This window comes from Oncorhynchus keta, chromosome 2 (assembly GCF_023373465.1).
Source record: "Oncorhynchus keta strain PuntledgeMale-10-30-2019 chromosome 2, Oket_V2, whole genome shotgun sequence".
In the NCBI taxonomy this organism is placed as follows: domain Eukaryota; kingdom Metazoa; phylum Chordata; class Actinopteri; order Salmoniformes; family Salmonidae; genus Oncorhynchus; species Oncorhynchus keta.
Window position 1 is genome coordinate 27,303,149 of NC_068422.1, and position 27,184 is coordinate 27,330,332.

The 27,184-nt window shown below is 43.3% G+C and overlaps 2 protein-coding genes across 10 annotated transcripts in view; one reads left to right on the forward strand and one right to left on the reverse strand.

Moving 5' to 3' along the window:
- The window catches only part of LOC118366114 (leucine zipper putative tumor suppressor 2 homolog), an 89,340-nt gene extending 76,808 nt beyond the window's left edge, over nt 1-12,532 (forward strand). For 3 of the 9 annotated variants that reach the window (XM_052474698.1, XM_052474690.1, XM_052474679.1), the window contains 5 exons: nt 2,988-3,704; nt 4,103-4,225; nt 4,676-4,822; nt 4,956-5,471; nt 5,612-12,532. In XM_052474698.1, coding sequence (XP_052330658.1) covers nt 2,988-3,704; nt 4,103-4,225; nt 4,676-4,822; nt 4,956-5,471; nt 5,612-5,899 — 1,791 coding nt within the window. In that variant the 3' untranslated portion in view covers nt 5,900-12,532. The remainder of the gene's footprint in view (nt 1-2,987; nt 3,705-4,102; nt 4,226-4,675; nt 4,823-4,955; nt 5,472-5,611) is intronic. The other 6 variants (XR_008075271.1, XR_008075270.1, XR_008075273.1 and 3 more) reach the window with 6 other exon arrangements.
- Nucleotides 12,533-12,910: 378 nt separating this feature from the next.
- The window catches only part of LOC127909342 (PDZ domain-containing protein 7-like), a 54,843-nt gene continuing 40,569 nt past the window's right edge, over nt 12,911-27,184 (reverse strand). The window contains exons 13-15 of the mRNA XM_052470247.1: nt 23,059-23,760; nt 17,848-17,948; nt 12,911-14,210 (exon numbers count right to left, since the gene is read on the reverse strand). Of these exons, the coding sequence (XP_052326207.1) occupies nt 14,067-14,210; nt 17,848-17,948; nt 23,059-23,760 (947 nt within the window). The 3' untranslated portion in view covers nt 12,911-14,066. The remainder of the gene's footprint in view (nt 14,211-17,847; nt 17,949-23,058; nt 23,761-27,184) is intronic.

Consider the following 27,184-nt stretch of genomic DNA (forward strand, 5'->3'; position numbering starts at 1 on the left):
GATATCGGTGTGGAAGAACTTAACTGGCCTGCACAGAGCTCTGACCACATCTAACACCTTTGATGAACTTGAACGCCGACTGTGAGCTAGGCCTAATTGCCCAACCTCACTAAGCTCTTGTGGCTTAATGGAAGCCAGTCCCCGCTGCAATGTTCCAATATCTAGTGGAAAGCTTTCCCAGAAGAGTATGTAGCCTGTTATAAGAGCAAAGGGGGGTCAACTCCATATTAATGTCCATGATTTTGGAATGAGATGTTCGACGAGCTGGTGTCCACATGCTTTTGGTCATGTAGTGTATATTGACTAATTTCATATAGAAATCTAGTTTCTTGAAAGACTAGATTTAATTGATAATAGTCTGATGGGTGAGAGTATTATCAATATGAAGAATCTGATGAACAGCGGCAGCTTGTTATTGACACAGAGGCTGGTAAATGGAGTGCAAATCGTGACTTTTAAAAATTCCCCTACAGAGTCACATGCAGGTAAATGTTTGAATGTCTATATAGTATCAGAAAGTACAGATTCTGCAGTTCCACATTGAATATTCTTGCCAAACAACTCTTAAAAATTACCTGTTGAGCTCTATTTCCTAAACTTTTTGCCAGAATTACCATGATTCCAAACTTAAAATATGCCATTCTTTTCTTTTGAAATGTATTTTCTTAAATGCATAACGTTCCTTAAGACCTGCCCTTAATGAATGAATTGTGAATGATCTTTGTGATTGTGTTTATTTAATGGATTTGAACATTTGAATTGTGGTGTTTCAATGTTTTTTCGTTTGTACATACAGTACATTCGGAAAGTATTCAGACCCCTTCCCTTTACAGCCTTATTCTAAAATTGATTACATTTTTTAAAATCCTTATCGCCCTACACACAATATCCCATCATGGCAAAGCGAAAACAGGTTTTTAACATTTTTCGAATGTATAAATAAAATAAACAGAAATAGCCTATTTGCATAAGTATTCAGACCCTTTGCAATGAGACTTGAAATTGAACTCAGGTGCATCCTGTTTCCATTGATCATCTTTGACATGTTTCTACAACTTGATTGGAGTCCACCTGTGGTAAATTCAATTGAGTGGATATGGAAAGGCTCACACCTGGCTATATAAAGGTCCCACAGTTGACAGTGCTTGTCAGAACAAAAACCAAGCCATGAGGTCAAAGGAATTGTCCGTAGAGCTCCGAGAGAGAATTGTGTCGAAGCGCAGATCTGGGGAAGGGTTCCAAAAAATGTCTGCAGCATTGAAGGTCCCCAAGAACACAGTGTCCTACATCATTCTTAAATGGAAGAAGTTTGGAACCACCAATACTCTTCCTAGAGCTGGCCAAACTGAGCAATTGGGGGAGAAGGGCCTTGGTCAGGGAGGTGACCAAGAACCTGATGATCATTCTGACAGAGCTTCAGAGTTCCTCTGTGGAGATGGGAGAACCTTCCAGAAGGACAACCATCTCTGCTGCACTCCACCAATCAGGCCTGTATGGTAGAGTGGCCAGACGAAAGCCCCTCAGTAAAAAGCACATGACAGCCCACTTGGAGTTTTCCAAAAGCCACCTAAAGGACTCAGACCATGAGAAACAAGATTCTCTGGTCTGATGAAACCAAGATTGAACTCTTTGGCCTGAATGCCAAGCGTCATGTCTGGAGGAAACCTACTGTGAAGCGTGGTGGTGGCAGCATCATGCTGTGGTGATGTTTTTCAGCGGCAGGGCTGGGAGACTAGTCAGGATTGAGGGAACTATATACAGACCAAAGTACAGAGAGATCCTTGATGAAAACCTGCTCCAGAGCTCTCAGGACCTCAGACTTGGGCGAAGGTTCACCTTCCAACAGGACAACGACCCTAAGCACACAGCCAAGACAATGCAGGAGTGGCTTCTGGATAAGTCTCTGAATGTCCTTGAGTGGTACAGTCAGAGCCCGGCCTTGAACCCGATCGAATATCTCTGGAGAGACCTGAAAATGATGGGGTATTGTGTGTAGATTGAGATTTTTATTTGATTTGATCCATTTTAGAATAAGGCTGTAACGTAACAAATGTGGAAAAAGTCAAGGGGTCTGAATACTTTCCAAATAGCCTGCAGTTGCATAAACTAATGAAATTGCTATTGTGTTCCCTGAAATACATTTTCTTTCATATTCTAATGTTACATTCATAAACAGAAACCAATTGTCATTTTTTCAATAGCATGTGAAATCTATTTATTAGACTGTTAAAATGTTGACGTTTGTTCAAAATACCTTTTTGGCCCGAACGGGGGCCCAGTGAGGCCAGGCTTTTCAATTGTTAACAATCAATCACCTCACACCTTATAATCAATGTCAGAGCTGTCTTACATTCACTGACACACTCACTGACGCCTGAGGGAAATCATTCAGAAAACTGCTTACCGGACCTGCGTGTATAGAGCTGTCTTTTTCTGTCTCTTTCTCCTTTCTTGATCTGTCCCCCCCTTCTCTCTCTCTCGCCTTTCTCTTCCTGCCTCTTTCCTCTCCCCCTCTCTCTCCCCGTCTCACTGTATTTCTCTTTCTATCTTTCTCCTCTCCCTCTCTCTCTTTTCATCCACCCTCTCTCATGTCGTGACATATTCAATGAGATGTGAGAAAAATCATTAGGAAAACTGCTTACTGGAAACCAATAAATAAAAATTAAACCAATCAGAGCCTTCGGAATGACCTTCCACCCTATCAGTGTCCCTGTCTTTTTGGGAGGAGACCAGGCATTCCTAATTAGCAATGCTGATATCACTAACGTCAGTTTCTTTTATATTTCCTTTGTTTTATCATACCTTTATTTAACCGGAAATCCCAATCAAGGGTTGCCCAGGGCTGTGGTTCTATGTGCGTTCGAGAGGGCCTTGATTAGATTCCCTTTGATAGGGCCTATCAGGCAATAATGAAAAAAACAAACACAATGTAATGATGTCTGTACTTTTCTGTAAGAACCATTAACAAATACTGTCTTCCATTACAGAACATGGAGAAGTTTCTGATCCGTCCCACTGCGTTCAAACCAGTGGTCCCCAAGAACCGTCACTCGGTGCAGTACCTCTCCCCGAGGCCAGGGGGCAGCCTATCTGAGAGCCAGGGCAGCCTCAACCTCCTCCTGCCCCTACCTATCAACGGGAATAACGGAAATACTGTGGTCAACAGCCCGGGGAGCTACGGAAATGTAGTATCTCTGCTCTGCTCCTCCTCTTCCTCGGACAGCAAAAGGAACTCGTACAGCGGAGGACGCAATGCTCGCAGCAGCCAGTCCTGCTCCATGTCAGACTCTGGCCGTAACTCCCTGTCCAGCCTCCCCACTCACAGCAGTACCGGCTACAGCTTGGCCCACAGCGAGGCCTCTGGGTCTGGAGGGTCCGGGGTGGGCCTGGAGCCTGGGGCTGGAAGAACTACTACTACCAACGTAGGAGGGTCGGTGACCCACGGAGTTCACAGTCACTCAACCTCCCACGGTCACTCTAACTCGGACAGCGGGCGTTCGTCATCCAGTAAGAGCACGGGGTCGGGGTCGCTGAGCGGGCGCGGCCAGCCCCTGTCAGACAGTGGGTCGTGTGGGCACTCACCCCCGCCTCTGGAGGGGTACGAGGGCGTGATGAGGGAGCTGGAGGATAAGCTGAGGGAGAGGGATTTGGAACTGCAGCAGCTCAGAGAGAACCTGGACGAGAACGAAGCCGCCATCTGTCAGGTGAGAGGGGAGTTTTTTTTACTTAGTAGTTGTTCAGTAGACACCAAGGAGAGGATAATTGACTGAAACAGGGAGGTCCAATAACAACCCCTTGTTTTTGTTTTCAGTTGAAAGCGCTTTATTCACTTTTTTTCTTATGGTTTACCCTAATTAACACGAGTCACACAATCCTGGTGTGGCTCATGTCTGTGTAATGTCAGGGGTTTAAGCAGGCCTAAAGTGTTGCCTCGAGGACCAATATGTATAAAATGTTTCTGTTGTTTCTGCTGTTTCTATTGACTAAGCTAAATTATTCCATAGCTTTTCGAGCCGTAATAGTGCTGGTTCACAGTTTGGCCTCTGGATGTGGTATCTGTATGTAAACTCTGACCTCTAACTCCTGACCTCCTGTGCTGTAGGTGTACGAGGAAAAGCAGCGTCGCTGTGAGAGGGAGCTGGAAGAAATGAGACAGAGCTGCTCTTCCAAGATGAAACAGGCTACACAGAAGGCCCAGAGAGTACAACAGGCCTTACAACTACAGGTACAATCTACAGTATAGATAGACAGAGACAGATACAGTATACAGAAACATGGATATACAGAAGGCCAAGAGAGTACAACAGGCCTTACAACTACAGGTACAATCTACAGTATAGATAGACAGAGACAGATACAGTATACAGAAACATGGATATACAGCGACATAGATACAGAAACATAGTATACAGACAGAGCAGTTTTTCTAAGATGAAACAGGCTCACAGAAGGCTCAGAGAGTACCACATGCCTTACAGCTACAGGCAACAGACAGAGATACAGAGATAGTTCAGTCAACTTCATTTGGGAAGTAGGACCCTGTTTTGTATGACAGCAAGTTACTATTGTTTGTACTATTTGTACTATTGTTTGAAATGTTGCTGCTATTTTGGTAGCATCTCCTGATTTTGGGACTGTCAAAATGCGACCCTAACTGTCTGTGTCTCTACTTCAGGTGTTCCAGCTGCAGCAGGAGAAAAAGACACTTCAGGAGGACTTCTCCTCTCTGCTACAGGACAGGGAGGTGCTGGAGAGGAGGTGTGCTTCCATACAGAGAGAACAGATCCAGTTGGGACCGCGCCTAGAGGAGACGAAGTGGGAGGTGAGACACTGAGGAGGAGAAAGGTCAGGAGTTTAGGGGTCATGGGTTAGGGTAAGTGTGAGGGTCAACGTTGATTCATGTACACAATTTCAAAGTAAGAGAATATTCACAAAATATGCACCCTCCCACCCAGGTGTGTCAGAAGTCAGGTGAGATATCCCTGTTGAAACAGCAACTGAAGGAGATCCAGTCAGAGCTGAGCCAGAAGGGTGGGGAGCTGGTGGTCCTGAAGTCCCAGCTGAGGGAGGCCAGGACCGACCTCCAAAACAGCCAGGCCAGGAGCCAGGAGGCTGGTTCGGCCCTGCGGACACGCTCTCTGGAGCTAGAGGTCTGCGAGAATGAGCTCCAGCGCAGGAAGAGCGAGGCTGAGCTTCTCCGCGAAAAAGTCATACGCTTGGAAGAAGAGTCGGCCCAGCTTCGAGGTGCCCTGGCCAATCAGGGAGGAGGCCAGACGCCGGCTAATAAGGGCCAGTGCATGAGCCTGCCCCTCCCCCAGGGCCGTGTGGGTGTGGAGGGTGGAAAGGGGGGCCCCAGCCCCTCTATGGGTTACCGTGAGGCGGAGGAGGGCAGGCTGGTATGGGGAGGGGAGAGTGATGAGGCCAAGACTCAGAGGCAGAGTGCTGAAGCTGTGCTTGGACTCAGGCAACAGGTGGGCTCCAACGATGTTTAGACATTCTTTTGTTAATTTATTATCTGCAGAATGGTGCTTGAATAATACTCGTTTTTGCACTGATCTGTTGTGTATTGCTGGTTTTCAGTCAATTAATGAATCAATCACTTCTCTGTCAGGTGGAGAGGCTGAGGGCAGAGCTGATGTACGAGAGGAGGAGTAGTGAGGAGCAGCTGGGAGGATTCGAGGAGGAGAGAAGGGTCTGGCAGGAGGAGAAGGAAAAGGTGATCCGCTACCAGAAGCAGCTGCAGCAGAACTACATCCAAATGTACAGGAGGAACAGAGATCTGGAGAGGGTGATGAGAGAGCTCAGTCTAGAGCTGGAGAACAGAGACATAGAGGACTACGACATCCACAGCGGTAGCAACGACATCCACTTTGAGGAGATGACCGCTACTGAGATCTAGAGGCGAAAACAACAGGGGTGTCCTCTCGCCCCATTGAGATTTAGAGACCAGACAGAGACGTTGTCTAACCCCAGTGATATCAAAATCAAATCAAATTGTATTGGTCACATACATATGTTTAGCAGATGTTCAATGCTTGTGTTTCTAGCTCCAACAGTAGCATCTCCTGATATTTAGAGACAAGGGTGTCCTCTCGCCCCCATGACTGTTAATACCAGCACCCTGAAATTATCTGATTTCCCAATCACTGCTACTGAGAGGACTGCGTCCAAAACGGAACACTATTTCCTATGTAGTGCACTACCATTGGCTAGAGAACAGGGTGCCATTTGAAATGTGCATCTAGGATACCGAGGGTATATCTGAACTTATTCCCCTAACCACAGTACAAGCACTCTTTACTTCCCTATGGACCGTTTGCTGTCATGGACATTAAGGGAGCATCTCTGTTTAAGGGTGGATCCGCTCCACTAGACATTGGGAGGCACCCTCCTCCTGGACCACACAGGAACAGCTGACTACCTGCAGTCAGAAAAGACTCCATCACATCTTTATTCAGACTTAAAAGAGAGGTTAGTGTGTATCTCAATAGTTTAGAGTGTCTTCCTCTCCAGAGTAAGATTCACCCTCAGACCAACACATGCTCCTTGCCTCCTCACATGGGTTTGATTGCCCAGCTATAGTACCAGCACTCTTTGGGACGTATATGACTTTTGACTTGAGAAACAAGCAGGTACCACTCAAACCTCGCTCAAATCAGTGTATTGAAAGCAAAGGGGAGAATCGAGTCGAGTATAATCACATCTGTATGGCGCACACAGGTGTGAGTACCTGACCACCAGCACATAATGATGACATTAATATAACGATGACATCATCACCGCTCGACTGTGTTTTTCGTTCGTCCACAGGACTTTGTGCACCTTTGCACTAAAGCAATGATATAATAACACTTTCACAATTTGTGCTGTCAATGTTATGTATACAGTGTTCAGTGGATCAGCAACTCATCAAGAAGTAGTACAGAAAGGACAAGAAATAATCCACTGGCCAGGAAATATGGATTTATATTCGGTGGAATTGGACCATGTAGTATTTTGATGGGATGTATAAGGACTGTTGGCACAAATAGCAAATGCAACTGTTCAGTTTTCAGCACTGGCTATGAAAGGAACTGTAGTCTACATTCTTCCTTGTTCATGGAGTCTTCAAACATCCTGGATTTCTATCATTGGCTGCTTGCAGCTAACATGTCAACATTCTCTTCTGTCATTGGCTGAGCCATATCTGTCAGTTGATATTGACTCTCAGCTCCCCATATCAGACTGAGAGATGTGGTGAGAAGGAAGAGAAAACCAAAAGAAGACATCAAAGGCTTAATGTGAGTGCTGTGTTGTGCTCCTCCTCTCTCTAAAGCCAATAGTCACCCTATTGTATCTTCTCTACAACCTCTCTCATGTGAATGACACAAACAGAAGCAAGTAGCACTATGAGGGAGTGATGAGCATGGGAGATATCAGCACAAATGCAACCGCTTCCCTTCTCTCTCTCTCTCTCTCTCTCTCAGCACAAACATATCAGAGGAAGAAACACACCTTAATTGGTCAACTCAAGCTGCCCGTCAAAGATATCGATACTGCATTGGCTGCTGGGATTGTTATGGAGCCGTATTGGATCAGTGAGCATATGGTGTCACTTTTCCTTATGGTATCACAGTGAAACCAACAAAACATCCCTGTTCAACAGTTCTGAGCTCCCCCCTCCCTTGGCCTCTCTCACTGTCGCAAACACTGGACTGTGAATACTCTACTAACGTTTTACTTTTTATTACTAGACCCCCCCTTTCCCTCACTCTCATCAAAAAGCCAAGTAACACTTCCTAGACTTCCTGTCCCTTCTGGCCAGTGACTGTGAGGCTCACTCACTGACACCTAGATAATGTGGATGGCAAAAGTCTGTCAAAGTCTGGGAGAGGTAATGTAGGGCAGGGTTCCCCAACTGGCAGTGATTTTATTTGGCCACCGAAGTTTTCTGAGCAAAAAAACATATATATATATATATATATATATATATATAATTCTATATTTTTTAAACGTTGTTGGATATAAACAACTAAAAACACCAGCAAATCAGCTCCAGGTGATTTTAATTTTGGAAATCTGTTCCAACGCATAATAGTGAAACATACATGTGATCGTATACAAATGTAAACAAGGTTTGAAATAATTGTTTAAGTCAAATATATCTGTTTGGGCATTTTGCATTCAATTTGCGGTCTACAAATTATTTGTAATTATGTACCAGTCCGCTGACCATCCGCTCAAGAAAATGTCAGCTTGCGGCTAAATCTAGTTGATGATCCCTGATGTAGGGGTTTGTGCTGGACAGTGCATGATATATTAGCCTAAGGCATGACAAACAGGTCATTATGGAACTGTTACAGTGGTTATATCAACATTTTGGCAACCACTGCCATAGAAATATCATTAATAGAATGTAATTCTATTTCTATGTGGGGAACCATAGATAAATATTAGAGTCTTCAGTTGTGCTTCCTCATAAGAAGGGATTAAACTAGAGCTCTGGTCTTTTATATTAGAGGTAAACAGAGTTTATAAAAAAGGAATCTAACAGATAAATGGAAATCAATATGATCAATGATGATGATGTATATTTTTTTTTATGTAGCAGCTGAAGATATTTTGTGGTAACACCAGTACCATGGGGTTTAATGTACAAAGTATAATAAAGCGTTCTATATATCTTTCCAGTACCACACATATACCAATGAGATGATTCAAAACCATTGGAAAGGGTCTGGGAAGAGTGGCGCGAACATTGAAACTCCACTCTTTGTTGTTGACCAAGCTGCATTATGATTTAACAAACATACAAAAATATGGGAAATATCCAGCTTTTAGCCAAAAGGTTTACATTGGTCAGCACATTAATAGTCATCCTTGTTCAATGCGAATGAGTTTTCATTTTGGCGGCCATTATCATCATCATCATCATCATCATTATCATCTATATCACCCAATATCATTGTCATCGTTGTGTTTGTCATCTTCAGACTTATTAACACACAAAGCATTTAATCCAAATAATATCTCAACTAAAAATGTGTTCATCTCATATGGTACAAACATTCATCTTCAATTTAGTCGTATAGGTCTACAAAGTTACCATTTTACAACATTCAAGATGTATCTTTAAGACAGGAATAGAACATATTATGTTCCAGTGTGGATGTACCATCATCTGTAACACAGTCAGGTGGAAAAAGCAGCTCAGGTGTCATTCTTTTAGTTGAACCTTTATTTAACTAGGCAAGCCAACTAAGAACAAATTCTTATTTACAATGACAGTCTACCACAGCCAAACCCTAACCCAGATGACGTTGGGGCAATGGGACTCCCACAGCTAGCTGTGATATAGCTCAGAATCGAACCAGGGTCTCCAGTGACACCTCTAGCACTGACATGCAGTGCCTTAGACCGCTGTAATGACTAACACAGTAGCACAGGTGTAATGGTTAACACAGTAGCACAGGTGTAATGGTTAACACAGTAGCACAGGTGTAATGGTTAACACAGTAGCACAGGTGTAATGGTTAACACAGTAGCACAGGTGTAATGGTTAACACAGTACAGTAGCACAGGTGTAATGGTTAACACAGTACAGTAGCACAGGTGTAATGGTTAACACAGTACAGTAGCACAGGTGTAATGGTTAACACAGTACAGTAGCACAGGTAAAGTGAACTGAAAGGGACCCCAGTGTTAATTTTGGCACTCTGTAACAGATTTAGTCATTTTGACTTAAATATCATCAAGTCTGATTCACATTTGAATAATGATTTAGTGTAGTTATTGTCAAAATGACAAAAAGAGGGGTCCATTTTTGTCAACTTTCATTTTAGTCGTTTTTATTGCCTCAGTAACTTATAGTAAACATAAATCACTGACTTCCATGTGCACAAACATACATACAGTAGTAGCCATGTTCTACTAACATATTTTTCTGCATAAAATCCTATTCTCATCCCAACAGCAGAAATATGACAAACATATATAAGAATTATTTGGCCTCGGTCGCGTCATTTCCATTTATCAACGTTCCACAGACGCCGCAGCCACATGTCCAAAAGTAGAACGGGGCACAGACGTCAGTTCAACGTCTAGTTTTGATTTACATTTGGTTGAGTTGTCAACTAGCCTGAATTCAATGTGAGATCAGCATAAAATGTCATGTCATTGGATTTAGGATAAAAGTTGGGTGTAAAAAAGACAACACTTCCTTACGTTGATGACTTTTTTCAAATCCAATCAGTTTTACACTTTGATTCAACTTCATCACATTAAATTATTTTTGTTGAAATGACGTGGAAACAATGTTGATTCAAACAGTTTTTGCCCAGTGTGTAATGATTTAGAACAAGAGGGAACTAATGCCTGTTTTGCCCAGTGGGTAATGATTTAGAACAGGAGGGAGCTAATGACTGTTTTGCCCAGTGATGTAGTTGATTAATTAAACCTCGAAACCTAATCCCAACTAAGTCCCAACTAAGTCCCCTGTGCTCGAGTCCAAGTCAGAGTCACCAATGGTCGAGTCACGAGTCCTGGTCCAAGTGCTCAAGTCTGAGTCACCAATGGTCGAGTCACGAGTCCTGGTCCAAGTGCTCAAGTCTGAGTCACCAATGGTCGAGTCACGAGTCCTGGTCCAAGTGCTCAAGTCTGAGTCACTGGCTCCACTCAAAATAAAGCCATTTACCCTGTCAGAGGTAGTGTAGTGTCAAGATGAATTTATTCAATAAATTGTTTGCTATTCCTTTTCCTTTCTATCTATGCTACCAAATGTTTGCATAGGCTACTGGTAATGTTACCAGGGCCACGTTCAGTTGCAAAACGTTGTTGAACGTTGCAGATAGAAATCCCATGAATAGAGCCAACGTTATTCCTTATTCAACATGTCAGATAGAAATGTGCTATGTAGAACAAACATGCCTATCAGAGCTTTCCGTCCTGCTGAACACGGCCCAGGTTGTTAGCTATAACTAGCTAATGAGGTAACATGACTGAACAAAGTGTAGTCTAAATAGATGGTTACTTGTCCGGTCCTAGTTTTAGAACAGATATGCTTTATGAATGTTAAATGCTCCCCGCCAATGCATGATAGAAAGAAAAAACGTAGCGTCGGTATTATGGTTCAAACCTTTAGAACGGTAATCTCAAGACGTTTTCTTAAACCGTGTCTTTTTCCTGCAGTCTGAACAGGCAAAAACCACAAAGGAATCTGATAATTCAAGTCACATTTCAAACCACCTTCGTAGATGGCTTGAAGTCAGATACAAATCTGATTCCTGGTCAAGTGACTTGTGTCTGAACGGGAAAATCAAATTTATTTGCCCTCAAGTGATTTTGAAAGTTGGATAATATTTTCCTTTGAGGCTATAAAGTGTTCCTACACTATGATTTTGAACATTCAAAGCAACTGGGAAACATTCTACATAACTTCTGAGTGATGAGGAATCATGAACACCACCACAGATCAGTTCTAAAAACTATTGTTCAGTCCCACTTAGTAGTCAGACTTGAGATCATTTAGTCTCGTCTTGTTTTAGGCAACTGAAATATATTTTTTTGTTTAGTTATAGTTTTTTTCTGGTCTATTTAGTCAGTTATAGTCTAGTCAACTGCCACTGAAAAAGTAGGTGTTTTGACAAATATTTGAGTCCTTATTTTTGTTGACTAATGTAACTGTGAGGAACCCCCTCGGTGAAAGCACAGTGCACTCTGAATACCCCTTTCCACATTTCTCACTTTTCTTCATAACCCCATAATAACAATTTTCTGTGTAAATACAGTCAGTATCTAACTGAAAATGGCATACAGGTAACTGCCAAAATAAAGGAAACACTTGTGTAAATGAGGGATACAAAGTATATTGAAAGTAGGTGCTTCCACACAGGTGTGGGTCTTGAGTTAATTAAGCATTTATCATCCCATCATGCTTAGAGTCATGTATAAAAATGCTGGGCAGTCCATTATTTTGGCTACCATGGCTATGCTCCCCCCATAGGATTACAAGGCCCTGGTCACAGGGCACAAGTGATCACTGAATGGTTTGATGAGCATGAAAACCAGATCTCAACCCAATTTAACACTTATGGTAGATTGTGGAGCGGTGCCTGAGACAGCGTTTTCCACGACCAACAAAACAACAGTGTTTTCCCTCCAATAGAGTTCCAGACACTTGTAGAATCTATGCCAATGTGCATTGAAGCTGTTCTGGCTCGTGGAGGCACAACGCCCTATTAAGACTTTGTTAGTGTTTCCTTAATTTTGGCAGTTACTTCTACATTGAGTGACATTCTAGTCCTTTACTCAGACCAAAATATATATTTCAAATGTAGCCACTGTGACTAGACCAAAGCAACGTAACACGTTTGTTTGCATTTGTCTTGTTTCTTTTCTTCCTTAGTGTGCATAAGTATACAATTATATTTTAGTGTGTTTAGGTGTTCTGTTCCTTTATTAATCCATGGTGTTTGTAGTCATTCATGTATATTTTCATGCTGTAAATTTATTGTACAAAAGTATGTTTGTTTTTAATTAAAGATACAAAATGTCACCGTGGAGTAATGGTTGTTGGAATTTACACTGATGCACGGGTGAAAAGAAATATTCTGAAGTGATGAAGGCTTTTTGGGGTGAATCCTAACTCCCTCAAATGTTCACAATCTGCCATCGCCATTGAACAAATTCATCCCAGCCTTAGTGAAAATCTGACTTAAGTGGAAGTGAAGATTTGCCCCTTCATATTTATCAGTTGACAACCAAACTACTTCCTGTAGCTACTTCCATTAATATTACACGATCCAGAGACACAGACAGACGGTGTAGTGTCAATAAAACATTTATTGTGGTAAATTAATACGATAGCTCTGAAAACATTTTGGATGTACCTTATTGTATGTTTATTACATGTATATTATGCTTAATTACACACACACACACACACACACACACACACACACACACACACACACACACACACACACACACACACACACACACACACACACACACACACACATACATACATACATATATAAACACATATACATATATATAAATAACAGAAGCTTAGCCGACCATACTGCCATTGAGCTTTACAGCAGCATTTGTCACCAGCCAGACATTCTAGCCCTACAGCAAGTCATATGTAAGCACCTCTCAGGCCCTCTGCCGCTCATAAAGGTCAGGAACTATACGTGGTGCACTGTACACTCTGGTGATTCCAGGGAGTTAGGGACCTAAACTTAACCTAATATTAACCCTTGACCTAACATTAGCCCTTCATCCACCCTTCCCAGACCCAGACAGTCCCTCTCTCTTCACCCCAGTCTTAGCCCCTCTGCCTCTCAACCCAACCTTAGTTTAAGCCACTGGTCCTCACATCCTGTACATCATTTAGGTTTTCCTCCATCTCCTCCACATGTCTGTTCAGGCTCAGTCCACAAGCCTATGTAATGAAGCATCTAAAGTGGCATCCTGCTCCAGAGACATGACCTCTGTTTGCCAGAAATACAGTTTTAAACAGAGCTGCAATTTGTACTAATCCCCTAGACATCCACTAAACCACAACTATAATACAGAGGCTTAATCTGGACTATAAACCTCATGACGTTGAACACAGTAATAACTCTCTCTCTGGCAGGACCGTGGTGGACTGAAATGGTCCCTGGAACTGTGCGTATAGGGGGGGTTATACTTCCTGCGTGCGAGTGGTGAGAGACATTGCTTGCCTGCATTTTGTTTTAGCAGTATTTCCTGTTTTCTATGGAAACATTGTCCCTTTTGCCCTAGAGGAGAAGCAAGCGTATTGGTCAGTGTAAGAGGTACCTTCCGCTCCTCTGTGAGTAGACCATTCCCTTCCATTCCGAACCATCTGCATCAGACGAATCCTCATCTTCTGTAAATCCACATACTCGTATCTGACAACGTTCTGGTTTGAACACCAGCGTTTCATTCATTTCCATTTCAAGACAAAGTGGGTTGGTGAACTGCACCTCGGAGCATCCTTTTTGACAGGCCTGTAGTACTCAGGTTGTAGTATTTATGTAAGCCTGACAGTGGGCTAGTCAGCAGGGCTCTTTGGGTTCTTAGGGCCCCTTGGGGACCTTGACGATGAACACCATGGAGTCTTTGGCCTTGTTGCTGAACGCCCGGCGAATTACGTCCACCGCATGAAGATGGGTCACACGCTGCAGAGACTCACCGTCCACCGACACCAGCTCATACCCAGCCTGGAGAGATACACACACAAAGAGAGAAACACACACATACACACACACATATGCATGCATAGACAAAACACACACAAACCATACACACACACACAAATACAGGTTAGAGGTGATATACACACACATAGGCTTACACATGCTTACTGTGCATCCCACTTAGCGTCTTTTTCTCTAATCTCCATACTCATATCCCAGTAGATGAAGCCCAAGGTTATGTTGAAAACACACACACCAACCACACTTAATGCCTCCCCCTGCATTGTTTCCTGCAGGAAGTGAACAGAGCACTGCCGAGTTCTGGAACCCCGAGGAGAGGAAGTTCCTGTGATGTCATCAGTGCACACCGAGGATGCACCTGGCTGACACTCACAACACAACCCCACTGCATGGCTACAACATAATCACACACATAATCTATTTTACCCAAACCTGCTGGAACATCTCCCTTCATGAAACTGTTGTCCAACAAAATATTTTATCATGTTTATTGACCCAAAACATTCATGCCCTTCCTCCCATGATGCCAGTATCAAAAAATGTTGATCCATTAAACTAAAGAGCAGATTAATACAATTAATTTTGAATATTAAACATAATGTCATTCATCCTCTTTGGTAAACATTTATGGATGTTATTTTTGAGGCTTCCTCTCTCTCTGTCTTTCTCTAACCAACAGGCATCATCCACTAAAGTGTCCTCCCTACTGAATTAGATCTCTCTATTGTAGTCTGGTTTGACATTACAAATACAGTATCGAAATTAAAAACAGTTATTTATTGTTATACTTTAAACCTATTCATGTGGATTATTCAGCTATGTGCATTGGTCTTCATTTCTAGGCAGTGGTGGTAGTGGATACCTATCCAGACTCCAGGCCATATTTCTGGAGAGAGCAACACTAGAACACTAGGACCGGTTAAATGGTATAATCATCTAGTTTTTAGAGTACTGATAAGTACACACCCTCCAAACAATAATCAGTTGTTAGCATGTCCCCAGAATGTCACAAAATTGTCTCCTAAAGTCGTCAGGACGTTGTTTCATGGTCCCCGAAATGTTTTGTCTAGTTCCCGGTTGGTCCCGAGATGTCCCCAAGGAAGTTTTTAGGACATTCTTAGGACATTGTGTCATGGTCCAATGGATGTTTTTGTCTAGTTCCCGGGTTTGTCCCATGGACATCACCTGATGGTCCCAAAGAAACGTTGTCATCCCCCACGCGCAAGCTATTTTCATTACACATCACCCCTTGCTACTGTTGCCAAGCCCATCAAGGCCCTGATTGGTGAACCAGAGTGCTTTTAACATACTGTTTTCTACTTTCATACTGTAATTGACACACGTTAAAATACATGATTCAATTGTGTATGTTTATTCCAACAGTAATTATTACTTAACATGTCCTCAACTAGGATTTGAACTCACAACCTCTTGGTTCACGGCATTCCAATTCAGGTGTAACATTAAAACAAAATAACACGCCACTCCAACATTAGACAACTATACAAAAAACACAAACTCAAATTACTGAAATAAGTAAATTAAATCAACGACACAAATGTCAGTTTAAATGATAACTATAAAGCAGATGGCACTCTTTTGCTAAGTGCAGAGATGTATTATAGGGGCTGAATGTGTAGAGTACTTCTGAACTTCTACAGACTTTGTGGTGCAGCAGAAAGATCAGCATACCCCAAATCTAGAGGTTGTGCATTCATTGATAAAGAGCTTACCTTAAAACCCCCATGCAATTTAATGTATTTAATTATAGTGGTTTGTTACACCAGGGACCATAACGTGGCAAAAACCTCCAGGGGACAATGACACAACGTCCCAAGGACGTTCAGGGGACCATGACACAACGTTCCAAGAACGTCCTAAAAACACTCTGGGACAAACTGTGAACTACAAAAAAGTCCCCTAGAGAACGTTCCCTTCGGACCATCACACAACGTCCTAAAGACTAGTTAAATAAAAGTCCTGGAAAATTTCTTAAAAAGGTCCTGACATGGCCCTCAGTGACGTCTTGGTAACTTACAGGGAACTACACAAAGGTCTACCAGAGAACGATCACGCAGCGTTCTTAGAACCTCTTCAGTGGGATAGCATCGCACCGAAACCCTTAAGGGACCTAACGGGAATGTCGCCGAATGTCCACAGGACATCCCCTTTTTTCTGGGCAGCGGTCTTACTGAGCAGACTGGTATTCTAATGGGGGATCTCAGCTAATAGCCCAGATGGAAAGGATAGATAGTGAGAGAGAGCAGTAACCAGCACATGGCACGGATATACACTGTACACACATTCATTTACACACCTTGTGTCAACCATGCATACTCACACACTTCATGTCTAGATGGGATACAGCTTTTGTCAAACTGATGTCAAAAGTTGATTTATTTAGCATTTTAGCTAACCCTAACCATTTTAAAAAGAGTAATATAATTATCCTAACCTGCTATGTTAATGCTCCTAACCTGCTGCTTAGGTTCTCCTAACCTGCTACAAAAAGTCAATTTTGACAAAAGCTCTATCCCTTCTAGACAAAACCGTCAAGCAGGGCCAATAGCAAGCGTGACACACACACACACACACACACACACACACACACACACACACACACACACACACACACACACACACACACACACACACACACACACACACACACACACACACACACACACACACACATATACAGACCTGGTGGCTAGCTTAAAGATAGGCGGTTATCAGACAGGAACAAGGGGATAGGATGTGTGTGAACAGTCAGTCTGGTGTAGTAATCCGACTTCCCCCTGCTCTTAGTGTGTGGCAGATACACACAAGTTAGGGACAGGCTATCAGGCTATGCCTAGGAATTAAGGGGCTAGAGCAAACCAACCACGTCTAGCTCCGTCTACATCGTTCTATCTCTCGCTCTCTATTTCCCAAACAATTCTCTCCCTCCTTGTCCTCCCCTTCCTCTCCTTCACAAAGGTCTCTGTCACGTTTTTGTATGCATGCATGTCAGTGTGTGTGTGTGTGAGAGAGGGGGGGGACTCATGGAAACTGAAAGGCTTAGCCGACACCAGATCCCCAGTGTTTGACACTCGAGTCAGGGCCCTATCGAACCTGGGAAGTGCTGTCACCTGATATGCTCACGGCAGCAACACACCCACAAACACTCCTGATTTTGAAACTTCGACCTAGTGTCTAGAGATCGCTACAGTAGGGTTGTCTCAGACATTACGCCCTTCACCACACTGTAACCTCTAACCTCTGACCTCATCCCCCTGCTTCATTCAGTATCTCTTCCCTTCTATTAATACACTCTGGCTGAGTCATATTACCCATACATTACCTGGCCCAGCCCATGTACCTCATCAGTCATACTGGAGATATAAAAACACACACACACACACACACACACACACGCGCACGCGCACGCGCACACACACACACACACACACACACACACACACACACACACACACACACACACACACACACACACACACACACACACACACACACAAGACCAAGCTAGAGTGCCATTTACAAATGTCACAGACCAAAACTGCTAAACACGTCACGCTGTTTCATCGGGCGCAGCTCTGATTAAAACATGAGCTGCCCTAATATTGCTAAAGAAGCTTACCTTCAGAACATCACTGGTAGAGGCAGCTCCTCCTGGAAAGATCTTCTCTATCTTGATCACAGGCTGCACCTTGGACTCCATCCCACCTGAGATACTGATACCTATAAAGCAGAGATAGAGAGTTTATACACAAAGGGCCGGTGGAGGTGCAGGCTATTGTTCCAGCCAATCAACTAGTAATCCTAGTCTTCAGTCAAGACTTAGTTTATGTATTTATAGGGGTATTTATAGTGCCTTCAGAAAGTATTTACAACCCTTGAGTCTTTCACATTTTGTTGTGTTACAGCTTGAATTTAAAATGGCGATTTGGTTTCACTGGCTTACACACAACACCCGATAATGTCAAAGTAGATTCGTGTTTTTAGACATTTTTACAAATTAATTTAAAAAATGTAAGCAGACATTGAATATCCATTTGAGCATGGTGAAGTTATTAATTACACTTCGGAGGGTGTACCAATACACTCAGTCACTACAACGATACAGACGTCCTTCCTAACTCAGTTGCTGGAGAGGAAGGAACCCGCTCAGAGGTTTTACCATGTGAAATAAACTCAGCAAAAAAATAAACGTCCTCTCACTGTCAACTGTGTTTATTATTTGTAACTTAACATGTGTAAATATTTGTATGAACATAACAAGATTCAACAACTGAGACATGAACTGAACAAGCTCCACAGACATGACTAACAGAAATGTAATAGTGTGTCCCTGAACAAAGGGGGCGTCAAAATCAAAAGTAAGTCAGTAATTACTGGTGTGGCCACATTAAGTACTGCAGTGCATCTCCTCCTCATGGACTGCACAAGATTTGCCCGTTCTTGCTGTGAGATGTTACCCCACTCTTCCACCAAGGCACCTGTAAGTTCCCGGACATTTCTGGGGGGAATGGCCCTAGCCCTCACCCTCCGCTCCAACAGGCCCCAGACGTGCTCAATGGGATTGAGATCCAGGCTCTTCGCTGGCCATGGCAAAACACTGACATTCCTGTCTTGCAGGAAATCACACACAGAACGAGCAATATGGCTGGTGGTATTGTCATGCTGGAGGGTCATGTCAGGATGAGCCTGCAGGAAGGGTACCACATGAGGGAGGAGGATGTCTTCCCTGTAACGCACAGCGTTGAGATTGCCTGCAATGACAAGAAGATCAGTCCGATGATGCTGTGACACACCGCCCCAGACCATAACGGACCCTCCACCTCTAAATCGATCCCGCTCCAGAGCACAGGCCTCGGCGTAACGCTCATTCCTTCGACGATAAATGCAAATCCAACCTTCACCCCTGGTAAGACGAAACCGCGACTCATCAGTGAAGAGCACTTTTTTCCAGTCCTGTCTGGTCCAACAGCGGTGGGTTTGTGCCCATAGGCAACGTTGTTTCCGGTGATGTCTGGTGAGGACCTGTCTTACAACAGGCCTACAAGCTCTCAGTCCAGCCTCTCTCAGCCTATTGCGGAACAGTCTGAGCACTGATGGAGGGATTGTGCGTTCCTGGTGTAACTCAGGCAGTTGTTGTTGCCATCCTGTACCTGTGCGGACATTGCAATTTATTACCCTGGCCACATCTGCAGTCCTCATGCCTCCTTGCAGCATGCCTAAGGCACGTTCATGCAGATGAGCAGGGACCCTGGGCATCTTTCTTTTGGTGTTTTTTCAGTAGAAAGGCCTCTTTGGTGTCTTAAGTTTTCAGAATTGTGACCTTAATTGCCTCCCGTCTGTAAGCTATTAGTGTCTTAACGACCATTCCACAGGTGCATGTTCATTAATTCTATATGGTTCATTGAACGAGCATGGGAAACAGTGTTTAAACCCTTTACAATGAAGATCTGTGAAGTTATTTAGATTTTTACTTATTATCTTTGAAAGACGGGGTCCTGAAAAAGGGACGTTTCTTTTTTTGTTGAGTTTATGAGAAAATCTGAGAGATATAAGAAATATTTTTTTTTACGTGTATTTATCCCTTTATTTTTGACACTAAACTATCTCCATGTATACTTCCATTCATTTTTTAAAACTGGTACCGGAGACCTTCAGTCCTAGAGCAAAACGGAGAGACTCAGGTTTCCACAGAGGGGTCATGTTAGTAAGTAGCCCAAACGGTTCGGAAGCTGTAGACAGAAGTTGGCAGAAGAGGCTGTACTGACTTCAGACAAGACTTGTCAAACCAACGTTTTTGGGAGAAGACGTCTCATGGTCTGACAAACACCGCTGTAGCTCTGCCACTGTTCACTGCAGTTGCAGAAGGGCGATATTGGCGGTTGTGGTGGATTGATATTTCTAGCTTAAACAGACAGACTTTGATGGGGAATTTTGTATTATGTTAATTAGATTTCCGCAGCGGCGCGAAAATTGTAGGCTAAGATGGACCAATAACATTGTAGTTACTCCACCATACTAACGTAAATGACAGAGTGAAAAGAAGGAAGCCTGTACAAAATAACAATATTTCACAACATGCATCCTGTTTGCAATAAGGCACTAAACTAAAACTGCAAAGAAATGTGTCCTGAATACAAAGAGTTATGTTTGGGGTCAACAATACATCACTAAGAATTGTACCACTCTTCATATTTTCAAGCATGGTGGTGGCTGCATCGTGTTATGTGCATGCTTGTCATCGGCAAGGACTAGGGAGTTTTCAGGATAAAAATACACAGAATAGCACTAAGCAAAGGCAGAATCCTAGATGAAAACCTGATTCAGCCTGCTTTTCAGCAGATACTGAGAGACAAATACACCATTCAACAGGACAATAATCAATACAATATCAAATATACACTGGAGTTGCTTACCAAGACAACATTGAATGCTCATGAGTGGCCTAGTTACAATTTTGAATTAAATCAGTTTGAAAATCAATAGAAAGCCTTGAAAATGGCTAACATTCCAACTGATGGAGCTTGAAGAATTTGGAAAATAATAATGTGTCAATATTGTACAATCCAGGTGTGCAAAGTTCTTAGAGACCAAGAAAGACTCACAGCTGTAATCGCTGCCAAAAGGTTATTATAACATCTATTGACTCAGCGGTGTGAATACTTACAGTGCATTCTGAAAGTATTCAGACCCCTTTACTTTTTTCACATTTTGTTACATTATAGCCTTATTCTAAAATTGACTAAATAGTTTCTTATCAATCTACACACAATACCCAATAATGACAAAGCAAAAACCGATTGACAATTTGAAGCACCTTTGGCAGCGATTACAGCCTCAAATCTTCTTGGGTATGGCGCTACTTTCATGTTCGTCATATGAATCGGACCAAGGCGCAGTGTGGTATGCATACATTCTTTATTATTATAAGAATGAACACTGAACAAACTAACCAAAATAACAAAACGAAACGTGAAGCTATACAAAATGAGCACTGACAGGCAACTACACGTAGACAAGAACCCACGAACACAAAAGGGAAAATGGCTACCTAAATATGATCCCAAATCAGAGACGACGATAAACAGCAGCCTCTGATTGGGAACCATATCAGGCCACCATAGACATACATACCTAGACCTGCAAAACCCTTAGACATACAAAAACCCTAGACAATACAAAAACTAGCATACCCACCCTCGTCACTGACCTAACTAAAATATAAAGATAATAGAGATATCTAAGGTCAGAGCGTGACAGCTACAAGCTTGGCACACCTGTATTTGGGGAGTTTCTCCCATTCTTCTCTGCAGATCCTCTCAAGCTCTGTCAGGTTGGATGGGGAGTGTTGCTGCACCGCTATTTTCAGGTCTCTCCAGAGATGTTCGATCAGGTTCAAGTCCAGGCTCTGGGTGGGCCACAAAAGGACATTCAGAGACTTGTCCCAAAGCCACTCCTGCGTTGTCTTGGCTGTGTGCTTAGGGTCATTATCCTGTTGGAAGGTGAACCTTTGCCCCAGTCAGAGGTCCTGAGCTCTCTGGAGCAGGTTTTCATCAAGAATCTCTCTGTACTTTGCTCCGTTCATCTTTCCCTTGATCCTGACTAGTCTCCCAGTCCCTGTTGCTGAAGAACATCCCCACAGCATGATGCTGCCACCACCATGCTTCACTGTAGTGATGGTGCCGGGTTTCCTCCAGACGTGATGCTTGGCATTCAGGCCAAAGAGTTCAATCTTGGTTTCATCAGACCGGAGAATCTTGTCCCTCATGGTCTGGACTCCATTGTTTTCTTGGGGACCTTCAATGCTGCAGAAATGTGTTGGTACCGTTACCCAGATCTGTGCCTCGACACCATCCTGTCTTGGAGCTCTATGAACAATTCAGTCGACATCATGGCTTGGTTTTTGCTCTGACATGCACTGTTAACTGTGGGACCTTATATAGACAGGTGTGTGCCTTTCCAAATCATATCCAATCAATTGAATTTACCACAGGTGGACTCCAATCAAGTTGTAGAAACATCTCAAGGATGATCAATGGAAACAGGATGCACCTGAGCTCAATGTCGAGTCTCATAGCAAAGGGTCTGAATACTTATGTTAAAGTATTTCTGTTTTTTATTTGTAATACATGTGCAAGAATGTCTTAAAACCTGTTTCTGCTTTGTCATTATGGGGTATTGTGTGTAGATTGATGAGAAAAAAAATATTACATGTTTTATTCAGACTGTAACATCAAAATGTGGTATAAGTCAAGGTGTTTGAATACTTTCTGAAGGCAGTGTGTGTACATGTACAGTATGTGTGAGTATATGCTTGAGCATTTATGTCAATCTTAGAAAATGTGCACCTTCCCTTCCAATATTCTAGGATTTGGTCCTTCTGTGGCTCAGTTGGTAGAGCATGGCGCTTGTAACGCCAGGGTAGTGGGTTCATTTCCCGGGACCACCCATACGTAGAATGTATGCACACATGACTGTAAGTCGCTTTGGATAAAAGCGTCAGCTAAATGGCATATATATATATATCTTTTTTAACACTATATGATGATCTATGAGAACGTATGAACTGCTTTTGTTATGTAAAGTGCCATATTTATTGCATTTATTGCATTTGTTGACGGTAGAGCTGGGGGGGATATCCAATAAGAATATATGTAAAAATAGAACAACAAAAAAAGACAGTTGAATCAGATGTGTTACACTTTGTATACAGCCTTACAAGGGGTTTATTTTATACAGGGCCATTGTTATGTAATAACACTGATCTCTACTGGTAAGGTAGAGTACTAGCAGGCTGCAGATTAGTTGGTGACTCTCAAATAGGCCTACTCACCCAGAGACTGTTTTGATTTGGAGATGGTCACCGTGGTGATCTCATACTCCTGAATGGCTCCAGGTGTTGCGTTTCCATGGTGACCATTCTGCGACCGTCCTGGCGAAAGTCTGTTCGCTTGCTTCACCTTCCCTCTCTGGCCTTGTCCCACCCTCTCCCTCCCTGTCGAGGGGCTTCGGTCCTGTGGGGGAGGCTCAAGCACCTGAGCCTGGGTGGGTTGAATGTTCCTGGGGGGTAAGTGTACTCTCACCTCCATGTACCCCTCGGCCATCCCTCGCTTCCTCTCAGGGCCGCCCTCCCATTGGTCCCTCCTGACCCTTCCATTATGTTTGTTCCTCACCGGCGACCTCCCCCGCTCCAGAGTGGTATCTTCCGACAGCAATGAGGTCTCATCATAGTGCCGGGGCCAGGACAAACCATTGTCTCGCCTATTTGGAGAGTGGCTGGTTTGGGGTTGGCGTCTGGTAGTGTGTGGGGATTCTGTGAGGAGCCAGTTGGGGGGTGAGGGGCTCGGAGAGCGTGAGCGTAGGGTGTGGTGGGTGTAGCTGTCCATGGGGACATCCAAGAGGGGGGTGAAAGCGCGGGAAGGGGGCAGGAGACCATCCTGGAGGCCAGACACACGTAGTCTCTCTAGGTCTTCCATCAGCTGATGGTCTCTCCCCAAGTCCTTGGCTGGCTGAAGCTGGAAACCACCATGGTAGTCTGGAGAGGAGATATACAGTGGGGCAAAAAAGTATTTAGTCAGCCACCAATTGTGTAAGTTCTCCCACTTAAAAAGATGAGAGAGGCCTGTAATTTTCATCATAGGTACACTTCAACTATGACAGACAAAATGAGAAAAAAAATCCATAAAATCACATTGTAGGATTTTTAATGAATTTATTTGCAAATTATGGTGGAAAATAAGTATTTGGTCAACTACAAACAAGCAAGTTTTCTGGCAGACCTGTAACTTCTTCTTTAAGAGGCTCCTCTGTCCTCCACTCGTTACCTGTATTAATGGCACCTGTTTGAACTTGTTATCAGTATAAAATACACCTGTCCACAACATGAAACAGTCACACTCCAAACTCCACTATGGCCAAGACCAAAGAGCTGTCAAAGGACACCAGAAACAAAATTGTAGACCTGCACCAGGCTGGGAAGACTGAATCTGCAATAGGTAAGCAGCTTGGTTTGAATAAATCAACTGTGGGAGCAATTATTAGGAAATGGAAGACATACAAGACCACTGATAATCTCCCTCGATCTGGGGCTCCACGCAACATCCCACCCCGTGGGGTCAAAATGATCACAAGAACGGTGAGCAAAAATCCCAGAACCACATGGGGGGACCTAGTGAATGACCTGCAGAGAGCTGGGACCAAAGTAACAAAGCCTACCATCAGTAACACATTACGCCGCCAGGGACTCAAATCCTGCAGTGCCAGACGTGTTCCCCTGCTTAAGCAGGTACATGTCCAGGCCCGTCTGAAGTTTGCTAGAGAGCATTTGGATGATCCAGAAGAAGATTGGGAGAATGTCATATGGTCAGATGAAACCAAAATATAACTTTTTGGTAAAAACTCAACTCGTCGTGTTTGGAGGACAAAGAATGCTGAGTTGCATCCAAAGAACACCATACCTACTGTGAAGCATGGGGGTGGAAACATCATGCTTTGGGGCTGTTTTTCTGCAAAGGGAAGAATGATTGGGGCCATGTATTGTGAGATTTTGAGTGAAAACCTCCTTCCATCAGCAAGGGCATTGAAGATGAATCGTGGCTGGGTCTTTCAGCATGACAATGATCCCAAACACACCAACCGGGCAACGAAGGAGGGGCTTCGTAAGAAGCATTTCAAGGTCCTGGAGTGGCCTAGCCAGTCTCCAGATCTCAACCCCATAGAAAATCTTTGGAAGTTGAAAGTCCGTGTTGCCCAGCAACAGCCCCAAAACATCACTGTTCTTGAGGAGATCTGCATGGATGAATTAATTCTTCACCTTGTGAAGACTTACAGAAAATGTTTGACCTCTGTCATTGCCAAAAAAGGGTATATAACAAAGTATTGAGATAAACTTTTGTTATTGACCAAATACTTATTTTCCACCATAATATGGAAATAAATGCATTAAAAATCCTACAATGTGATTTAATATAATAATAATAATATAATATATGCCATTTAGCTGACGCTTTTATCCAAAGCGACTTACAGTCATGTGTGCATACATTCTACGTATGGGTGGTCCCGGGAAGCGAACCCACTACCCTGGCGTTACAAGCGCCATGCTCTACCAACTGAGCCACAGAAGGACCACCATGGATTTTTTTCTCATTTTGTCTGTCATAGTTGAAGTGTACCTATGATGAAAATTACAGGCCTCTCTCATCTATTTAAGTGGGAGAACTTGCATAATTGGTGGCTGACTAAATACTTTTTTGCCCCACTGTACATGTTATCACACACATATTAACACACACACACAGACACTCACTCATTCCCTTTAACCACAGAAGACCCACTGTATTGTACTATAGTTCTAAACCTTCCTAGCACTGGTCAACCGTCTGTTTGGCAGTGACACTGTGTGGGAGTTTACAAAATGGAGTCCATTCACCAAAGGGCCCAATCTGCATATCTCTATCGGAGGTCATCACCCTGACTTGTCAGAACTCACTGGCTGTGTTTGACATGTTCGTTTTCTTCCGCCCTGGTGGAGAGCTGACCTTTCAACCCCTTAACCCCTCACCTCTGAGCGCTAGATGGCCGGGGTCATTTACTTCTGTGGCGGCGGTAGAAAATGCCTTCCCTCTGCGTTTTTTACTCTTGAATGGAGAGAGAGTTTGAGAAGCTTTTAAGGTATGCACACACACATGCACTGTGTCTGACTCTTGAATTGGTCTAGTTTGAGAAAGGCTTCAAAGGCTCCATGCAGTCAGCCCACGCATGTCTATGACTTAGCACTGCTCCTCTCTGGCTTTTGTGTTTCTCACAGAGACGTAAGAGGCCTGTGTGTGTGTGTGTGTGTGTGTGTGTGTGTGTGTGTGTGTGTGTGTGTGTGTGTGTGTGTGTGTGTGTGTGTGTGTGTGTGTGTGTGTGTGTGTGTGTGTGTGTGTGTGTGTGTGTGTGTGTGTGTGTGTGTGTGTGTGTGTGTGTGTGTGTGTGTGTGTGTGCAGGGCCGGGGCTGGGCTGGGCCTAAGCGACATAAGCGGTTGCTTAGACCCCGGGGTCTCAAGAGCTCAGTCGGGGTCTTACTGTTAAAAAGTTAAAGTAGTAGAATACACAATGTGCAATTTCAAAATGTTGTTGTACATCAGCCATTTTTCTTTTGTTTATGTCAGTCACTGGCAGTCACTCAATTAGCTCAATTAACCCATGCATGTCAGCTAATATTTTTAGTCAGTTAGTTTAGCTAGCTATATAAACTTGTAGTAATCATGGAGTTATCAACCAGGCTCGAAGTGCACATGCCCAGGGGCCTTGACCTCCAGGGGTCCCCCATTGATTTTGGTAGTCACTCTCACGCAAATATCATATTAACATGACATAGGTTATGGCAAAATGTGTAGAATTTCAATAAATTTGTTAGAATATATCTAAATCTTCTTTCCGGCCCTTGCCAAAATGTGTAGAATTGCAGGAAATTATCTGTCATGTAGCGAATTTATCCCACAGACCCATTGGCAAAATGTGTAAATTTACAGCAAACTTGCTTTGAAACTGCAACATTTTCTCTGCACCTCATTGCAAAATGTGTTGAATTACTGTAAACTCTAAAACAAACCTTTTTTTCTTTCTGCCGTCAAGACGGGGGCCACTAAAAGGTTTTGACCTCGAGGTGGGGGGCCCCCCAACAACATTTTGTTTAAGGACCACCAAAACTCTAGGGCCGTCCCTGTGTGTGTGCTGCATGTGTATGAAATGGATATTGGATATTGAGCAGGTGTTTCAGTCAGACAGGATATGAGATGTACTGGAAAAAGAGGGAGGCAAGAGGAGATATGAAAAGAGGAGAAGAAGAAGAGACAAGAAGAGATGAGGAGGAGGAGGATAAGTTCTCTGGTTATATAATATCCTATTGGGATCAGGCAGAGGAGAGCGGTTAGAGAAAGAGAGTTGGTGAAGAGAGAGAGAGAGAGAGAGAG